At 55.3% G+C, this 18,935-nt stretch overlaps 1 protein-coding gene across 2 annotated transcripts in view; it reads right to left on the bottom strand.

Annotated features, from left to right (window-relative positions):
* Positions 1-16,968, bottom strand: part of SMAD7 (SMAD family member 7) — a 29,746-nt gene extending 12,778 nt beyond the window's left edge. The window contains exons 1-3 of one of the 2 annotated variants that reach the window (XM_047828473.1): positions 16,356-16,968; positions 15,010-15,063; positions 9,099-9,170 (exon numbers count right to left, since the gene is read on the bottom strand). In XM_047828473.1, coding sequence (XP_047684429.1) covers positions 9,099-9,170; positions 15,010-15,063; positions 16,356-16,968 — 739 coding nt within the window. Of the gene's footprint in view, positions 1-9,098; positions 9,174-15,009; positions 15,064-16,355 lie in introns of both variants that reach the window. The other variant, XM_047828472.1, reaches the window with a different exon arrangement.
* Positions 16,969-18,935: the final 1,967 nt, after the last annotated feature.

Raw genomic sequence — 18,935 nt, forward strand, 5'->3', positions numbered from 1 at the left:
AGGGCCGCGAACAGTCCCGGGCCAGTTAACTGAGCTGTCTTCGGACAGAAACTCCAAACGTTGACAAGATGAAACTGGGGTTGAGATCAGTTCTTCCCTTTCTGCCCTGATCAAACCCCAAGCCAAACCAGCTCTGATTTGTTTCTGGCCAGTGGGGTTCCACAGCACAGTAGTAGATAAACTAGATAGATAAATTAAATGAGGGACCTCCACGAACACAGCCATCGGGTCAGCCTGGGGGAAACAGGCAGGGACAGGATGAGCGCGGAAATGAAAACACTTTGGTCACTGCATATTCGACCACCCTGTACAAAACCACCGCTAGGGGCCTCCTACATGGGGCCGGCATCTCAGAAATGGGCTTGACCATCAGACTGAAAATTTAAAAGCAAGAGTTGCATCTGCAAAAGTCCACAGGAGTTCTAAAGGGAAAGTCAAGCTCCAGGGCTTTGAAGATAGCCCACCTGCCCTGTGGCTGTCAAGACATTAAATACTATCTCTCCAGACATCTGTGTCTGGTGCCCCCCCCCCCCCCCCCCCAGGGCAAAGCCAGTGCAAGGCTGGTCACCTCTGCTCCACACAGCACTCCCAGGTACTATACCAGGGTCTGGATTATAACTGTACCTCCTTGTAAAGGTTACTGCTTATTATCTTACAATTGGGGGCCGGGGGGGAGGGGGTGATGGAGCCCGAGGAGACAGACCTCTGTTTATCCACAAGCTTTGTTTTATCTCAACTCTCAACAGACCACACAACCAAAGCAGAGGCAAAAGCCGATGACAGAAAAGCTCTTGCCAACCCGGCGTGCTCAGACAATCACCTCAGGGGCCCATCCCTGCACCTCTACCGCGTCTCACAACACCTACGGCCCGGCTCCGAGCCCAAGCTCCTTCTGTCCTGTAGAAATTGCCTGAGAAGCCGCCCTCTGTCTGTACTCCAGACAGAGCCAAATCCCGTGCAAGAAAGAGCCTCCACCTCGCTGACCCCAAAAGCCCTCCAGACAAACCACTGCATGCTGCTCTTCGTTCCGGCTCTGACAGCCCCAAAACTGCAGAGGCTGGCACATAGTAGGTGCTCACTAAATAATCACTATATGAATGAGCCGGAGACAGGCTGGCTTCTCCCAGAACAGGTGGTCCACCCAGCCTGACACCTGCCAGAGGGAGGTACGAGGGAACCTGGCTGGGAGGGGAGCATGCCTTCCAGGCAGGGGTCAGCCAGAAAGGCCCAGGCCGTGTCCCAGTTCCCAGGGGAGACGGGCAGAGAGAAGCCCCTGTCCTCACCTACTTCCCAGCCAGCTGCGGCAGATCCGGAGGTGTTTCCAAGCCAGGCGCCGGCCCGGCACCCTCTGTGGGCACACCACCTGCCCACAGCATTCTGCCTTGGCGTCCTGCTCTGTTTGGACAAGTTACCCTCACCAAGTGTTCAACAATGCTCTTACACACCCCAGGGCTCTTGTTGTGTTATGAAAACAAAACAATGCACGCTAAGGAAAAAAGGCTGGGGTGGGGGACCGGAGTGAGTGGGGAGCAAGCAAGCCACACACAAATCTCTTTCCGATCTCCAGTCTAAAGAGGGCCCCTTAGCAGCATGGGTCAGGGCACTAGCCCCTGTCACCAGAACGATGAATGACATCGTCCAAGAGGGGACTCAGAAACCCAGAGATGAGTAAATGGAAACTGCTTTTACACCCAGGACACCTACTTCTCCACACCACATGAGGCTGTGGCAAGCCCTCTTTCTGGGGGAAGCTTCTGGGTGACTGGGTGCAGTCCCCCCAGGGCAGAGCAGAGCTGTACCAGGAGAGCTCTGAAGCCTGTTTCTCTCCACTCCTCACTAGCACCCAGGAAACAGATAGTCTCAGAAGGTAAGGAATTCCTGGGGGCTGCTGGGGTGGACACAGGACTGGCCTCGAGTCAGCCTTGACTTCTAATCTGCCCCAGGCCAGGCACCCGCGTTAGGGGAAGGCAACGCTGGGGTGGAACACTGCGGGCACGGACGAATTCTTACCCACCCCCTACCAAAAAGAGGTTTTTTTTCTTTTGCAAGTTAAAACGGAGCTAATGACCCTGGGTGGGGCTCAGTGTCGAGGACCTCGAGCAGCCAAACCAAAATTCGCTTCCAGCCAAGAGCTGCTTGGCCTCACCATTTGGGGAAGGAAGCTGAAAAAAATCATGAAAGATTCTTTAGTGAACCAGGAAATAAGGCTGCAGTTAACATTTCAACTGAAGGTGACCCTTCTGGTAAAATATTTTTTTAAATAATAAAAATAACATAAAGTTCTCAAACAGCCTCTTTCTTAAACAAAATGGCCTAAAAGTTCTCGTGGGAGTGGAAAGGAAGAAGGGGGGAGAAACCCACCCCCACCCCGCAAAAAAAAAAAAAGGAAAAAAAAAAAAGGCTGGCCTCATCTTAGCCGCTACCTTTCATGAACAACTTTTTTCTGGAGTTCTTCTTATAGAAGGAAAGATGCAATTTCCTGTCTTATTCCCAGTATTTCCTGTTCGCTTACAAGGTGAAAGTTATCACTCTGTTTTAAATGACGGTCCTCAACTCCACAGAAAGTGCCTTTTTCCATCTGGGGTCCCCATTCCCAACACAGAATCTCCCCACCTCAGGATATAAACACTACCACGTCCTACACCTTTAAACGATTGGCTCAATTAAAACGGTTCGATCTCTCGGTGGCAGACAGGATCTCCGATGGTAGCTTCCCCGCCCCAGATCCCCAAGGACACCCCACGAGGAGACGGGGAAGGGGCTGGGAGCAGCCCGGCGTGTTTGCGTAGAGCTGCCGCTGACAAAGTGAGTGTTGCTTTCTTGGTGTGTTAGCCACTAAATTGAGAACTGTGCCTCAGCAGTTAATAATATCTTCCCGCTGAAAATAGCCCAGAGAGGAAGCCTCTCTGTGACAGTAGGCACACAGCCAGCCTCTGGGCTAGCCATTCAATACTGAGCGAGGAAGATGGTAGGACCAGTGGTGACCTCCCAGCGGCCGCGGCGCACAGGATCCTTTCACGAGTCTCCTGCAAAGGGAGGGCTCCGGGGAAGTCACCTGCCCACCTCTGCAGCCCTATAACCTCAGTGGGGAGGTCACATGGACCAGGGGCCTTGGGAGTAGAGCCGGGGAAAGGGTCTGGATCGCGGGGGAGGGGCAAGGGGTCAGGAGGCCCGGGACTTTGAGGGACAGCCCCTGCGTCACCCTCGGTCTCCAATCCCTGGGCTGGCGAGGGTGCAGGGAACCGGGCTGGGTAGACCAGGGGAAAATGGCATCTGGGGCAGAGCGGGAAGAAGTGCACTTACTTCCCCTGCAGAAAGGTCAGGCTCGGAAAGAACCACAGGGAACTTTCCTGCCTCTCATTTCTGCAACCCGCATGGAAAAGGGAAGGTCAAAAAAAAAAAAAAAAAATCAACACAGAGATGCGCCCGCTTCTCCCTGCTTCTTCAGGTAATAAGAATCAGAGAGACAGGCTCCCAGCCCATCAAAGGCCCCCCCCCACCCCCAACCCAGGAGACCTCAGAAGTCCTTTGGCAACACGACTGTCTGTCAGCGGTGGATCCCAGGCACCAAACACAAGTCTCTCCACTTTTAGTCTCTGCAATCCCCGCTCTTGATTATCTAAAATATATTTAAAAGCCACCACAGGTCACTACTTTTAAAAACTGTGGTAAAATACACGTAACATAAAATTTACCATTAGTGACACTGAGTGCATTCACAGAGCTGTGTGTAACCATCACCACTATCTAGTTCCAGAACACTGTTATCACCCCAAAAGGAAACTCTGTCCCACGGGTCGCTTTTACAAGGTCATTAACAACAGCAAAGTCAACTGGAGGAAGGTGCAAAGTTAATGCACCTTGTCAAGTTCTTACAATGCAGCAAAAATCTTATTTGAGAAGAGGCTCATTGAGCCAGACACTCAAATTCTTCACTACGGGAGCAGACAGGGAATCACAGAAAACCTGCCCGGCCACCAAGAGAAGCCGCCAGAGATGCCCCACGGGGACACAGACCCCTCCTTCCCCTTCCATGAGGGGTTCCTCGACTTGTCGGCACACTGCCATCACCCGGGGAGCTTCAAAACATACCGATCCTGGGTCCCCACCCGCGGGGACTGTGATTCAGAAGATCCCAGGGTCTCCTGATGTTGGAGGCACATCTATCTGGCACTCTCACCCTGGGCCTTGTTTTCTGTCGCCAGGGCTGCTCGCACCTGCTTTGAAGTTGCCACTGCAGCGAAGGCAATCACAGCACTGGCGGGACCAATATTTTGGTGTAGTAACAGCAACAATAAAGATGCAGAGGAAGTCAAACTTGAGCCTGACTTTGGCATGTCTTCCTTGTTCACTGCCCTACTGGCTCGGAGCTTGCCAGCGAGGTCCTATAGGTCTAGAAGGCCACCAGGCTACAGCCCGGCTAAGGGAAGGTCCAAGGCAAACGGTGAGATTTAATGTGCTGGACTTTACCCAGAAGCGACTCCGGACAGAACCCGGCCCTTACCTGGCCCCCTGCCCCTTTGCTGGGAGGCCCTGTTCTGCCTCAGTGACAGGATGCATGAGGCGGAAGCCCGTCCAGTCTGGCCAGGAGAGCAGCCCAGATTTGCTCCAGAGACTTTAAATGCTGTCTCCCTGCATTTAACCCCTGCCTGACTACCTCATTCTTTCCAGGACAAACAAAGGGGGTTTCATCAGTGAGCCCTGATCCAGGGCCGGGAGCATGACCTCGAGCATTGCAAAAACCTGAGCTGCTGTCCAGGACCGGTCCTTCACTGGGGAGTAGGTGTGCAGCAGGTGAGCCGACAGAGGCCCGAGTCATTACACTGGCATTTAGGGAGATATGGGCTGAGTCCCTAGAGATCCAGACTGTCTGGATCTGGGGTGTAAGGGAGTGGGCAGGTAAGGAAGCTCACTCACAGTCACATGTGCTGGTCCATCTGACTCCCCGAAACATTAGAGACCTCAGCAAAAACCACAAGCTGCTCGTTCCCAGGCAGAGGAAGGAGACACAAAAACACGGCAACAGCCACCCGGGTCCCAAATTCCCAGTGTCCCATCGCCACTCCAAGCCAGACAATAAGGACTTGTTCACAGGTATCTGATGAACAAGATGAAGCAAACTTTCCTAAGCTCCTTGCTTTGAGCCTAAATTTACTACTTGGACGGAGCCGGAACCACATTTTCTGATTAGAGAGATATTTTTGAAGACTCTTGTCTCTCTGAGGCAATCCAAGACGCCTGCAGGGACCAAAGAGAAGGAAGAGACAAGTTCCAGGAGTGGCCGCTGACCTCCCGTCACCCAGAAGTGGCAACCAGAAGCTAAACAAAGGAGAGCCTGCAAAGGAGTTGGCCTCCCTTAGGCTGGTGGGACGGCGTCTCTCCAATAAGCATGACTCTACGCAGCCAAGAGTTGGGGCTCCCTCAACTCCCCCCAACAAGCCCCGCGAGACACGTCAGTACCTAGGTCACCACTGCCTCCCAGCTCCTTCCTTGAAATCCACGGTGGCGTCTCTCTTGAAGTTTAAAGAGGTACAAAGTGTTGGCCTCCAATCCGCGTCCCAACCCAAGGAAGCACTGACGGCGGAGGCCCAGCCAGCTCCAGACATTAATACATACAGGAGGAGGCTGAAAGATGGGTCTACGGCTGAACAACCCAGAATCTGCAGGCGAGACGGTGCTCCTCCATCCTGCCCAAACCAGGACAGCAGACGAGCTAAACGAGAGAGCCCCACCGGGGACTCCAGATGGAGGCTGCAAACATGGCGGCTTGTAGCACATGCTTTTGATCACCAGGGAGACGGTGAAAGCTCCGGGAGCAAATCCTTCCCGCTCCCACCACCACTGAGCCGAAGGAAGAAGCTTCCCCTCAACAGCAGACCTCTCCAAAGGTGGGTCTTCCTGGGCCAGGACACAGACACTCCAGCAGCAAGGGCTTATTCTGGAGATGCACGCCTTTGAAAAGGCACTGTCCGCCCAGAGCTTAACTAAGCGCTGCCAGATCCCAGTTCAGACCCAATGCACCAACACTCCGCCCCCGACTCCCAGAGTGCATACCCTGCCGTCCGCCTACCCCTTGGCCCATCCCACAGCCTGCCTGCGGGCACCTGCCTGCTCGTGTGTTCTGTGCACGGGATCGGCTATCTGTACGTCTGCAGCACACGCGTGCGCACACACGCACACACAAAACCATGCACCGAGCAATCCATCTGTCTCAGAGAGCCGGCTGTCAGAAATGAAAGTACAATCTCCTGGAACCGAGTCACAGCCTTCTAAAAATGTGCCGTTTTTCCCAGACTGAGGAAACTTGCAGGGGTGGGGTATGTTTCCCTGCAAGTCCCAGAGGCCTGGGCCTGTCGCCTCCCCGGCCAGACCCAAGCTGCAAGGCTGGAACTTCAAGTGCAGCCAGCGGGCCTGCACCCAGGGCTCCCACCCGCCCACTCCCCTTCCTCGCACGAGAGGGAAGGGCCAGCCTTGGAGTCACCCCGGCAGTTCAGGAGGGGAATGCCTTTGAGCACACCCCCACCCCCACCTCCGAGGCACCACATTTTCACATTTGGCTGTTTTTTCTTTCCCTTCTTCCCTTGCCAAGAGAATCAAGCCCTGGCTCCCGCTCCCGACCTTCCTCCCACCCTAAACTGAGCCCCATTCATTAAGCCCGCTCTCAGCCAGGGCAGGACAGGAAGGAAAACAGCACACAGGGCCTGTGAAAGAGACACTCAGAGAGGTTATTTCAAGGGGGAGGAGGGGGCAAATCCTTGTGGGCGCGTTCACCGCTCCCCACCTTGATGCCCAGTGCCCCCCCCCTTCCTGAAGCAGGCTCCCACCTTCCAGCCTCTGCTAACCCCTTCCCCCACGCAGCCCTGTCCCACTCGGCTACATCTCCACAGCCCCCACCAGCCTCACCCTCCAAGGTGGACACACCCAAGCCAACCCCCCCATGGAAAGATCAACTTGGGAAGGACGAGGTCTGGGCTCTCTCCATCTGCAAAACCCTCGTCCTGGACCCGGGCCATTAAACCATCTTTTCGGGGGCACTCTCGCCACAAAGGGTGTAGCCCTGGGTTTCTCTGTGCCCATCGCCTCCCCTGACACCCCCCAAACCACTGGGCGCCAACCCAAAACTCAAGTTCCTTCAATTTCCCCCCACAGCACATTATTAATAAGCTGTTCCAACTCCGAACGGAAAGAAGAAAGAGCTCAAACTTTGAAGCCTTGGGAATTAGTAAATTAAGAGCTAAAATTCAAAACAAATGCTCTTTCATGTGGAGGCCCCCTGGTCTTTTTCTTTTTTGCAGTTTTGTTAAACCATTCGATCCCTTCAGAGACAACCACTCCTCCTCCCAAGCAGCGCCTCAGTAATCTAAATGGTTGCAATTACCTTGGGGGGGGCGGGGAGAGCAGTTAATAATTGTTTTACTCTCCGCCCCCCTCCCCCCCCCCCCCCCCCCCCCCCCGTCCCGGTTTCTTTCTAGGACTGGAATGGCTTTGGGAACAGAAAGCCCACCTAACTCAGATAGGGCTGCACGGGGCCGAGGAAGGAGATGCTCGGCTTGGTGTCGTCATTTCCTCCAGCAGACAAGACAGACAAGATGTTATCAATAAGACAACCCTTCCGAAAAGCCCCCTTTCAAAAGCTACCACTTCCCTTGCTTATTTCATGTGGTTCAAAAGGGCTGGGGCTCCTCCCTGCACATTCAGGATTTAAAAAATAAACCCATCGAACAACATCCTGAATGTGTTGTTTTGCCCAGACCCTCTCCTCTTCTTGGCCTTCTTTCTTTCAGGAACTTTCTCAGCCTTAGAAAGCAGAAAAGACGCAGTTCACCCGTTCCAGCATGTTCTCCCTCCTCCACCGCCGCGGTCCCCCCGCCCCTCCCCACACACGATGCCCCCGCCCCTCGCCAGGTCCCTCTTCTTCCTGCCCACTTCTCATTAGGAGCTTTGTGTAAACAATACCCTCTGCGGCAGATAAGTCAAGAGTATATATTGCCCTGAAATAAAAACAAACAAGGGTCTTCCTAAAGGCGTCCTCAGCAAGCTCCGTTCCTGGACAGGAGAGCCTGGGAGGGGCTGGCCAGGATAAGCATGACCATGGCCTTAGAGGTAGCATCCAGCCAATAAGAGGTCACCTCACAAAAGAGGGCACACCACAGCAGCCCCCCCAGACGGTTCCATCTGAGCCGCCATGCTCCTCTGCCAACGTCCCAGAGGCAAGCAACGACAAATGCACGGAACCCTGGAATTTCTCCCCTACCCCTACCCCCCCCCCCAACAACCGGGTGACTCTCCCTCTTGCTTTAGCTGGCTCTTGGAAAATCCAGAGACGGCACACTGGGTGGGAAAATCAGGTAGAAATAGGATGTCTTTTGAAAAAGAGAAAAATGCTTCCTACTTACGTTGCTAATGAGCTCCTACAAGTTTATGACTCTCTTCTCATGCCCCTCAGGGGCAGTGATGCTCAGGCTACCTCCTTCATTCCCATAACCCTCCAGCACTGGCATTCCAGACCTTCCCTCCCGGGTAGCACTGCCAAGTCTCTACTGTCCTCAGTGCTTCCATCCTGTGGCTCCCGTCTCCGGATACGCGCTACGGAATCCTGCACTAAAGCTAGACTGGGAATTAAAACCCGCACAGAAGCATCAAGGACATCTGCGTTGAACTCCCACCCTACGCCTGGGATCTGTCTTCAACGGGTTCCCAAAAGGTGGATCGATCCCCTTTCAAGGCACTCCATGCACTAAGGGCAAGTGCAAGAAAGAGCTTAAGCTTAAACCCATGAACTAATGCCAAAGTCAGCGAGCGGAAGCCCCCAGAGCCAGTAGCTGCTTTAACAATAACCATGAAACACAGCATCATGCCAGTCCCCGGCTGGCCCCCACTTCCTCAACAGAGCAGGCCCAGGGTCCTGATGCGTAAGGGACTGCAGAATGGCGAGCTCAAGGGCCAGAGTCGCCACGGATGCATCCAGTTCAAGCACATAAAAGTGAGAATTAATTCCAGACCAGCCGGGGTGGCAGAAGGCCACCCCGATTCCTCTCTGTCTCCGGTCATTTCAAGAGGTCTTGAAACTGCCAGGGAAATAAGAGAAAATGTCTCACCTGAAAGCCCCCCAGGGGCCAGATAATTCGTTCCCCCTGTTTCAGCGGAGGAAGGCACAGCATCTGGACAGTCTGCTGTGGATGTGAAAAGGAGAGAAATAAATACACAAACAAATAAATAAAAACACCAAGATTAATTTTTAAGCACATTCTAAACAGCATTAAAGAGAAACCACACATTCCAAACAGCTGACTCCCCACCGCGATGCTGATTATTAATGGTCTGCTCAGGCTTCGCTGCCCATCAGAAGACAGACCACAGCACCTTGTCACCGGTCTGGGCTCTGGGCAGCCAGTTAATCATTAGTCAAGTCAGGCTCGATCGCAGACTGGCTGGAATTTCTCTTTTATTGCAAGTCCCCCATTGAGGAAACCAGGTAGTTCCCAAGGTCAAAGGAAGCCTGGGCTCTGCTCTCAACCCCCAAGGTGAAGCCTTCCTGTAGATCCAGGGGCCTCTCTGCCACTCCCATAGATCAGTGTCTCCCTCATCTTGTTAGACTTCCCAGTTCTTCAGGACTTTCTCAAGACTGCCCTTGGGCTGAAGGGACTTTTTTCTCTTTTAACTAATGTATCAGAAGTATAATGAGGCATACAAATCTCAAGGACAACCCCATGGTGGGCGCCTGGGTGACTCGGCCGGTTAAGCGTCCGGCACTAGATCTCGGCTCAGCTCGTGGTCTCGAGATTGATGGGATCGATCCCAGGGTCGGGCTCTGCCCTGGCAGCACAGAGCCTGCTTGGGATTCTCTCTCTCTGTCTCTGTCTGTCTGTCTGTCTCTCTCTCTCTCCCCCTCTCTCTGCCCCTTCCCTGCTGGTGCTCTGTCTCCCTCTCAAAATAAATAAACATGAAAAAAATTTTTGAATTAAAATAAAAAGAACCCAATGAATCTTACTCATGTACAAATCTGTATAAAGCCACCGGCACATCAGGACCGAGAACAAGGCTCCCAGCTGAAGGGGAAATGTTCTACCTCCTTCTAGGCCTGGTCCAAACTCCTCTCTGGAAACCTTCCCGGGCAGCCCCAGACCTGCAAGGCTCCCTTGCCCTTGGTTCCTATAAAATTTTTCTGGCATCCAGCACTTGGAATTCCCTTCTGCCGACTTTGCTCATCTTTTACCTTCAGATCCTGTAAGCCCTAACCAGCCTATAAGCTTCTCTTCAATGTCTCTGTCACCCTCAGGTGCTTAGCACGGTGACCTAAACGCTAACGAGGCTAATGACAATTCTAGCTGAGAAACAGACTCCACAACCTCCCTCCGAGCAATTAAACCAAAACCTAATGCCCACGAAACACAACTAATTAGCCCCATGAAACAAAAGTACACAAGACCCTGAAAGCTCATCATGCATCACTGCCAAGGCCAAACTGAGGGCCATAGTGAGAGGCAGGCTCCGGAAAGGGGCTTCGCGGCTCCACCGCAAGCACACTGGGTTAGATGGTTCAATTCCCGTCCCCCAACCACCCCAGGTCACCAGCAGGACGAACCTGGGGTGTGTTCTACCAGTTTCCCATTGGAACCACTTGGCCACGCTGGCAAACAGGAAGCCAATGGAAAGAGAAGCCCGGAGGCAAGTAAGCCCATTTGGAGTCCTTTATTTAGTAGCCCAGCAGCAGCCTTCATTCCCCAATAAAAGGGGGGGGGGGGGGACTGAGCATGGCCTACCCAGGGCCCCCAAACCACGTCTGGATTTCTGCTGCCTACCCCTCCAACTCTGAGATTCTCTTTCTAATCCCAGAACCTTCCGTCTCCCGCATTCTCTCTCAGGCTGGAAGAACAACTTTTCAAGAATTCTCAACAGGGGCGTGGGGGGGTGGGGAGCAGAGGGGAGGAGTGGGGGCCATATGCAGAGCAAGAGAGAAAAGACTGTGTGCGTAATCTCATTTTATCAGGATAAAGTGTAATTCCCAACAGGAATATACAGTTTTACAGGAGACACTTAATCAAATGGAAAACAATAGGGGAGCAGAAAATGGAAGCTGCTTGTTAAATGGTGTATACCCTGCACTTTTTAAACTACTTGGATGGCCTTCACCATGTTCGAGAGATAGGTTTTACCTACCCACAAGCGGAAGACACCCCCACATTAAACAGGAGGACGTATCCACGGCCACTGCCCCCTGCCTTCCTCCGGCTTTGGCTGGCTGAATCCCAGGGGCAAAGTGGGTTTCAAAGGAAGAGCCTGGCATCTCAGGGCAGAGCTGGGACCACATTCAAGGTGTCAGCCTGTCTCAGATCAAAGGTAAGCCAGCTCCGGCAACCACAAGCGTTTTTATGAAATGGTGCTCTGCCCTTCTGCAGAGCCTTTGATCTCAAGAGGGATTTACAAACATTAATTAGGCCTCCCCGCCACCTCTGTGAAGTATTAAAGTATACCTGTTGGACCCGCACCTTGGTAAACTGAGGCGTCACTGACTAGCCCAGGGGGCCACCCAGTGAGCTGGGCCGTGAGCAAGAGTTGAGCGCTCATCCAGCCCATCCCACAGCTCTCCCTCCCCAGGGGCCCAAGTCCTCACTCTTCCCTGCAGGTAGTTAGGCCCAGACAGCCTCAGCATCCAGACTGGCCTCCTCAAGCTACTGCAGGGCTCGTAAAGGTCCAAGAGGCCACACCCCCAGCCCTCACCCAGAGACAGAGGTCCAAAGCCAGTGTCTCAGCCTCTGCCTGTGTCCCCAGCTCTCCAGGGCCCAGGATGCACACACTCTAGGCTCTAGCCCATTCCTGGCTCTTATCCACCGTTAAACATTACCAAGCACCCAGTAAGTGCTGGGTTCTCTGGGAGAAAAAGACAGTCCTTGAAGACGCAAGCCTGGGGACCAGCCAAGGAATGAGCTGTACAAGGAGCACAAGGTGAAGGGGCTGGGGATTCTATTCCTCTCACCAAGAGAATGGTTCCAGGAGAGCTCAGATATTCTCGTCAACATAGTTCTGAGCTTCCCAAGAGCCACCGGGGCCCAAGGAGCCCCAGCCCCGCTCCCCCAACCACACGCTCAATGTCCCAGCTCTGCCCCAATCCACAGCTCCCATGAACCCTGGTTAGAGCACAATCCACTGCATGGGAATCATCCACATTTTCAGGCAGGCACATCATTAGGCCTGTAGAATGAATGAACGAACCAATAAATGAGCAAATGAATGAATCATCTAACTCTTAACTCTTTGATCAACTAGATTTACAGAGGCCCAGAAAAATTAGGAGACGGTGAGTTAAGAGGTAAAAGCAGGCCTAGATCCCAGACTTCTCAACTACCCTTTGGAGGCTTGATCTACCAAATGGGTGCTGGTCACCTGGGACCCTGGCCTAAGCAAATACAGTGTCCCCAGCAACATCCTCAACTCCAGCCATTCTGGGAAGTCTTGCACACCATCAGATGCAGAGGACACAGGGAGCAGGGCCCACATAGCAACCCCTCAGCATCCCCCCCACCCCCCGCAACATAAGTTCTACTTTCGAACAGCATGTTCCTATCCCTTGCGGGAGAGGAAGGAGCCTTCTTGACTTCAGATAGTCACAAGTCACAGCCACCTTGCCCTTTGGTTCAGGTATGTCTAACCCTTCCCGGAAGATCCTACTGGTTTGGGACCGCCTAGCACCCAGGTCCCTTCCCCAGTTCCCTTCCCACCACCTCTTCCCAAGCTGGAGACTTCACAGAAGGGATTCCCTCCGTTGTGTAGCCAGTTAAGATTTTAACAGCTGTCCATTATAAAACCTGGCTCCTGGTTCTCACCTAGTCACCCCAGACCAAAACTTCAACCTGGGGCTCACACACTCAAGAAAGCAAGCAGCTGATCTGAATTTCCCAGCCAAGTACTCTCCTCCCATGTACAAGGTGAAGACGAAAAGCGGGGGCAGCATCCCATCTGTGTGTGTGACCTCAACGGCCCTGGCCCTGGCCACAGCAGCCGGCAAAACCGGCCCCAGACCTGTCCCTAGCCCCACGGTTCCCAGACCTGGCTGCCCTCCAGCAAGTCGGGACAGTTCCTTCCACAGGGGCATGGCCTGTACCACCTCACGTCCTTCCACGACAGGGCCTTTTTTCATTCCCTTTCTTGTTTGGTTTTAAACAAAACGTTTTGGGTGAGTAACCAGCTGTTTGAGTTTCCGATTGGCAGGTTAATCACTTCCTATTGGCTGATCTGGAAAACTTTTTCTCCCCCTTGGAAATGGCACATTCCTGTCTTTGTGGCTTCTCTGTTTACACACATTTTGCTACCTAATGTCAACACTTGCTAATGAATAAATATATCACTCCACTCACTGCAAATGAGGTCCTGGCCTGGCAGAAGGACCGCCTGAATCCTGCGAACAGATTTATCCTGATATCTCTGCAGGAAACCCGGGAGAATTGTGGCCCTTCTGTTCTACAGTTTTAGGAGGTTTCTGGGAGCATTTATTCACCCCTAGCAATCTTTACTCCTGGGGCCAAGGTGACTGGTCTTTCTCTCTTGCAAGGAATCCCTCCAGATTGGAAGGCTACAGAAGGAGAAACAAAAACGGGGCAGGCGGGGATGGCCCCTTACAGAGCAAACCTCATGAAAGAATTCTGGGTCCTGATGCCAAAAGCCCAGTCAAGTTACATTCTTTGAGAAAACAGAGCTTGGGAATTTCAGTTAACGTTTGTTACAAATACAGAGAGCCGGTTATCTCCTCATTAATGACCATTTATCTGGTGTTTTGTAAATCGAAAGCAAAATATCACATGCTTTGCAGGCCACTTATTAGACAGGCACCGGGCAGGCAGCAACGCCTCCCGACTTCAGGGAGCGGCGGAGTCCCGGGGGGGCTGGCTGCAGAACATGGGCTTTGGTTACACCGTTCATTAAAGTATTTAATTTATGACAACGCCCCAGCAAAACTTTTAATTAGTGGGGGGAAAGGCCCAACAGCCAAAACTCATGAGGCGGAAGGACTTGTGAATTCCAAGACAGAAATGGGGCCCAACCCTTCACTTCTCCTTCTCCCAGAACCTTGGCAAAAGAAAGATGTCACAAGGGTTGCATTTTTCAGGCATCAGTATACAGGCCTGAAGACCGAGGTTAACAATCCGTACTCCTCAGCTAGGGCATCTCCCGCTGCTTTAAGAAGGGGCTCTGGGACAGTGGGGCCCATCCCTGGAGGCACTCCTAAAGCCCGGTTCTGCTGACCCCTGTGCCCCGTGGCACTGTTACCTCCACAGGATGAGCCCCTGCACTGCCAGCTAGAAGCTGAATACAGACAACCGCAACAGGGCTGGTGCCAGTCTCAAATGGGCTTTTGCTCTGGCCCTGGGCCATCTAGGGACAAAGCAACAGGCAGGCAGAGTTATGCTAAAAACCTGCATGGTCCCGAGCTCGAATTCTGAGAAAACGCGGGCCAGAGCTGACTAGCAGGTGTCAGAAGCACAGAACACCCAGCAGGATGCTGTTGCCTTTACTTCTCAGATTTTCTAAGCTCCTACTTCAAACCAAGACCTGCTCTGCACCTTTGAAACGGGCTTCCCTCTGTCATCAAATTATCCACTCTTCTCACTGATTTTCTGGCACTCACAAAACTCTCCGAATTCTCCCATCAACCTGTCCTATTTGGCTCTCAAGACACTTCTTCGTGGATCAAATTCCACATGTTAAAGCTGAGCCAATTTGGTTACAGAGTGAAAATACACAAAAAAAGAACAAAAACATCTTTGCAAAAAAGAAAATCATAGTAGATAGATAGATCTACACACACACACACACACACACACACACACACACACACTCCAGCCACAACAAAAACAGAAAAATCCACCAAATTTCCAACAGAGGAAACCCAGAACCACCTCGGGGCAAGCCCAGCGCCTCCCCAAAGCCGCTGCCTAGACATAAAAATCCGCGTTCTAGAGGCTCCATTTCTAACTTGAGATAGGAAGGGTATTTTTAAAATCATCTACTCACCAGTTGGTTTGAGAAAATCCATCGGGTATCTGGAGTAAGGAGGAGGGGGAGACTCTGGAATTAAAAAAGTAAGAGAAAATAAAGGCCGAGCCATGAGAAAGAGAGATAGAAACTTATGATAACAGAGACATTCTTTTAGCCCAACTGTTTGTCTTAGCTGTGGGGGTTGGAGGCAGGGCCGCGAGGCGGTGATTGCCTTGATATTTAGCTGTCAGATAAACAAAAGAGGCCGCCTGGCGCCAGCCTCGGCGCTCAGCTCCTCCACGTCTGCAGCCGCCGCCGCCGCCGCCGCCGCGCTCCGCCGGCCCGGCTGGAAACCACCGGCTCGGGCCGCGCACTTCACAGTTCACGGGGCGGGGAGCGACAAAGCCCCCTCCCCGCCCCCGCCCCCCAGGGGTGCAATTCACCCCGCCCGCACCGCTGCACGCCCGCGCAGAAACTCGGGGATCCCCATTCCCAGCCCACCCGGGAGACGCGCCCCAAGTGCGCTGGTGAACTTGGGAGGATCTGTGGGCGCCCGAGGTACATCCCCCGCTGTGCACAGAGACGTGGAGAAACGGGAAGCAACAGAGGAGGCTGGGAGGAAAAAGACAGGGAGGCTGGGGTCTCAGAGGCGAAGCCCAGGCCCTGGCGCAATAAAAGGGCAGCAAAGGCACAGAGGCGCTGGGGGCAGACCATCCTAGAGTCCACTGCGTGCTTTACTGAAAGAAAGGAAAAAGTTGGGGACACCCAACTTCTGATCGCTTGCTCTTTTCCATCCTGGCTGGCTGGCTTGAGAGCGGGTATCCAGTCCTGCCTCCCATCCTAACCTTCTTTGCCCCAAGACCCCAGAGCTGCGGGGCCGGGGAGTATCCCGACCTGACTGTCCTTATTTACTAAAGGAGCAGAGACTTTCCAGCCTCTACAACTCGCTTCTCCCAACCTTCCTCGGCGGGCCTGGCCCGAATCCAACTCGGCCACACACCTCAGTGCTTTTCCGGGTGCAGGGGAGGCGTGACCCCCACTTCTCTCTGCACCGCCTAGCTGCTGTGGAAATAAAGGCATTTAAATTTTGAGCCGCGTGTCTGTGGAGTGCGTGCACAAGCTGTGCCCACAGCCCACCTCGGGGCAGCAGAGGAGGAAAAACTGGAAGGGAACCCCCAGGGAATGCCCTTGCAGATTCCCCTTGTCCTTTCTCTACTTTTGTCCCTAAAGGCTCTTCCCAGGAGGGGATGTACACCCTCCCCCCCTCCGGAGAGGTGGCGGCTGCACACACATACACACACAGCCCGGGAGAGTGGGGGTTCTTCTACCACTTGCGCGCCAGGGGGAGGAGGCAAGAGGGTGGGCGCAGAATAACTTCTTACCTAGTTCGCAGAGTCGGCTAAGGTGATGGGGGTTGCAGCACACCAGCTCGGGGTTGATCTTCCCGTAAGATTCACAGCAACACAGCCTCTTGACTTCCGAGGAATGCCTGAGATCCGGCCACCTGAACACTTTGCACAGCAGGAGGGGGAGCGAGTAGGACGAGGGCGGCTGCGCGGGCTGCGAGCCGGCGGGCGCCCCCAGGCCCAGCCTGCAGTCCAGGCGACCGGGCAGCAGGAGGCACGCGGTGCGCGTACCGCCGCGGGACTCCACGGCCTGGAGCAGCAGCTCCAACTGCCGTTCCTTCAGTTTCTTGAGCACCGAGTGCGTGAGCGCCTTCAGATCCGCCTCGGCGCCCCCGGCCGCGCCGGCGCCCGTGGCTGGGGGGTGGGGATGGTGGTGACCTTTGGCACCTCTGACCGCCTTGCCCAGGCAGCAGCCAGCCCTGCCCGCGCCGCCGCCACCGGCCCCATGCGCCCGGCCGTCCGTCGCCCCTTCTCCCCGCAGCTCGCCTCCTCCTCCGCCTCCCCCCGCGCCCTCCTCCTCGTCCTCGCCGCCGGGCGCACGGCTCCTCCAGAGACGCCGGACGAGCGCAGATCGTTTGGTCCTGAACATGCGGGGCGAGGAGGCAAGGAGAAAAGTCGTTTGCCGGCTAAGGAGCGAACATGACCTCCGCACACCATGAAGAAGTCGGGCGCCGAGTTGGGGCAGCAGGCGCAGGCGACAGCAGCAGCAGCAGGGGCCCGGGCAGGAGCGGCGGCGGCCCGAGGGGCGCTCCGTGGCATGCGCCAGTCTCCCGGAGGCCGGGGCGCGCGCGGGGGCCCGGGGGCGCCCGCCGGGGCTCGGGGGCCTGCGCTCTGGCTGCCCCACCCCGCGCGGCCCGCGCCGAGCGCGGCTCTCGGGCCCCGGCGCACCCCGGGGGAACGCGGCCGCCGCTTCCCTGGGGGCGGCGAAGCCTGCCCCGGTCGGCGCCTCCCAAAAAAGAGGCCCCCCCGCAGCGGCTCCCGAGTGTCGGGCTCGCCAGCCTCGGCTTCCTACATGGAAGATCCGCGGGGGCAAAAAACGAAAAGGCTTTCGGCTGGGCTGCTGGAGGGAGGAAAAAGCCTCTCTCCCCCTTGCTAAGCAACTTAATTTGGGGGTGGGGAGAAACAGGCAATTAAAAAAAAAAAAAAGCAGGCACGCGATTTATTTTTTTCCTCTATATCCTTAGTAACCGGATCTCCTCGAATTCCGTGCACACGAAGACTCGGAGGAGGGGGCCGAGTGGACTTCACCCCACATGAGATGTCTGGCGAAATGAGAAGGCTCTCAAAAAAATCTAAGAACCAAATATGCAAAGCCCAAAATGAAAAACACCACCTCCTCGCACCCCCGGAGGTTTGGGGGCGTCCGGCTGGAGCTGGGGTTTAAAAAAAGAAAATGTTTACAAAGTAGAACAAGACGTTTGAGGGGTGGAAAAAAAAAAAACGTATCCACGAGTTACATCCCCTTTTTTCCTTGCAGAGCCCCGCTGGTCTTCCTTTCCTTTTCTTCTGCCAAGGGAAAAAAAAAATCGTATATTTTTTTAATCCACAGAAAGCTCTGGCTAGGCTGCTTCAATCCTCGGCATCTGCGTGTTTGGGGGGAGTCTGGTCTTTCCTCCTGCGCTCCCGGGGGCCCCGGTCCTCGGCGGGGACTTCCTCGGGGCTGGCGGGGGCGCAGGGGCAGAAGATGCTGCGGCGGCGGCTGAGCCCGGCGGGGCTGACAGCGCGGGGGAGGGCGGCGCGGCGGCGGCGGCGGCGGCGGCGGCGGCGGGCCCCTGGCGGGTCGCGCGCTCTCGCCCTCCTGGGCGCAAGCTGCTCACTAATGCGGGGGCCGCCGGCGCCCCCTCCCCTGGCCGCGGCTGGCCGCCTGGATTCCCCGTAGGAGCTGCTCGCCCCGACCCGGCTGCGGCGGCAAGGAGGCCCGGGTGTCCTCACGCCGCCTCCTCCACCGAGACTCTCCTCGTCGCGCCCGGGAGCCTCCTTGTCCCCCGTCCGCCCTCTCCTGGCGCTCGGGTCCTTCTGCCGCCGCCGGGGGCTCGCCGCGCCGCACTCAGGGTCTCCGGGGCCGGACGCTCGGCAGCTCGGCGCCGGCGGGCTGGCTCTGTCTCGGGCAGCTCTCTCCCGCGCGGCGAGCGGACCGAGCACGGCGCCCGGCTGGCTCGGCTGGCGCGGCTCGGGGACAGGCTGCTCCGTGCGCCGAGCGAGTGAGCGAGTGTGCCCGCGGCTCGCCGCCTCCCGCAAGGCCTCCCGCCCCCGCCCCCTTCCCTCCCCCTTCCTCCCCCTTCGCTCCCCCGCCCCCAGCCGCCGCCGCCGCCTCCTCCCCGCCCCCCGCTCCCCCCCCTCGGGCCCTCTGCTCTGCTGGTTCCACTGCGCAGTGGCGCGCCCGGCTCCGGCCTCGTCACGTGGCCGTCTAGACACCCTGTCGCTTTAAAAAAAAAAAAAAAGCGATTGTGTTTCGCAAACAACAGATCGGGTTTCTAAAAGCTATTTCTCCCCCCACACACCCCCCCGCCACCGCCACCCCCTCCCCAGTCTGCAGAAGGGGTACCACTCGGGGGG

This window comes from Prionailurus viverrinus, chromosome D3 (genome assembly GCF_022837055.1).
Source record: "Prionailurus viverrinus isolate Anna chromosome D3, UM_Priviv_1.0, whole genome shotgun sequence".
NCBI classification, from domain to species: domain Eukaryota; kingdom Metazoa; phylum Chordata; class Mammalia; order Carnivora; family Felidae; genus Prionailurus; species Prionailurus viverrinus.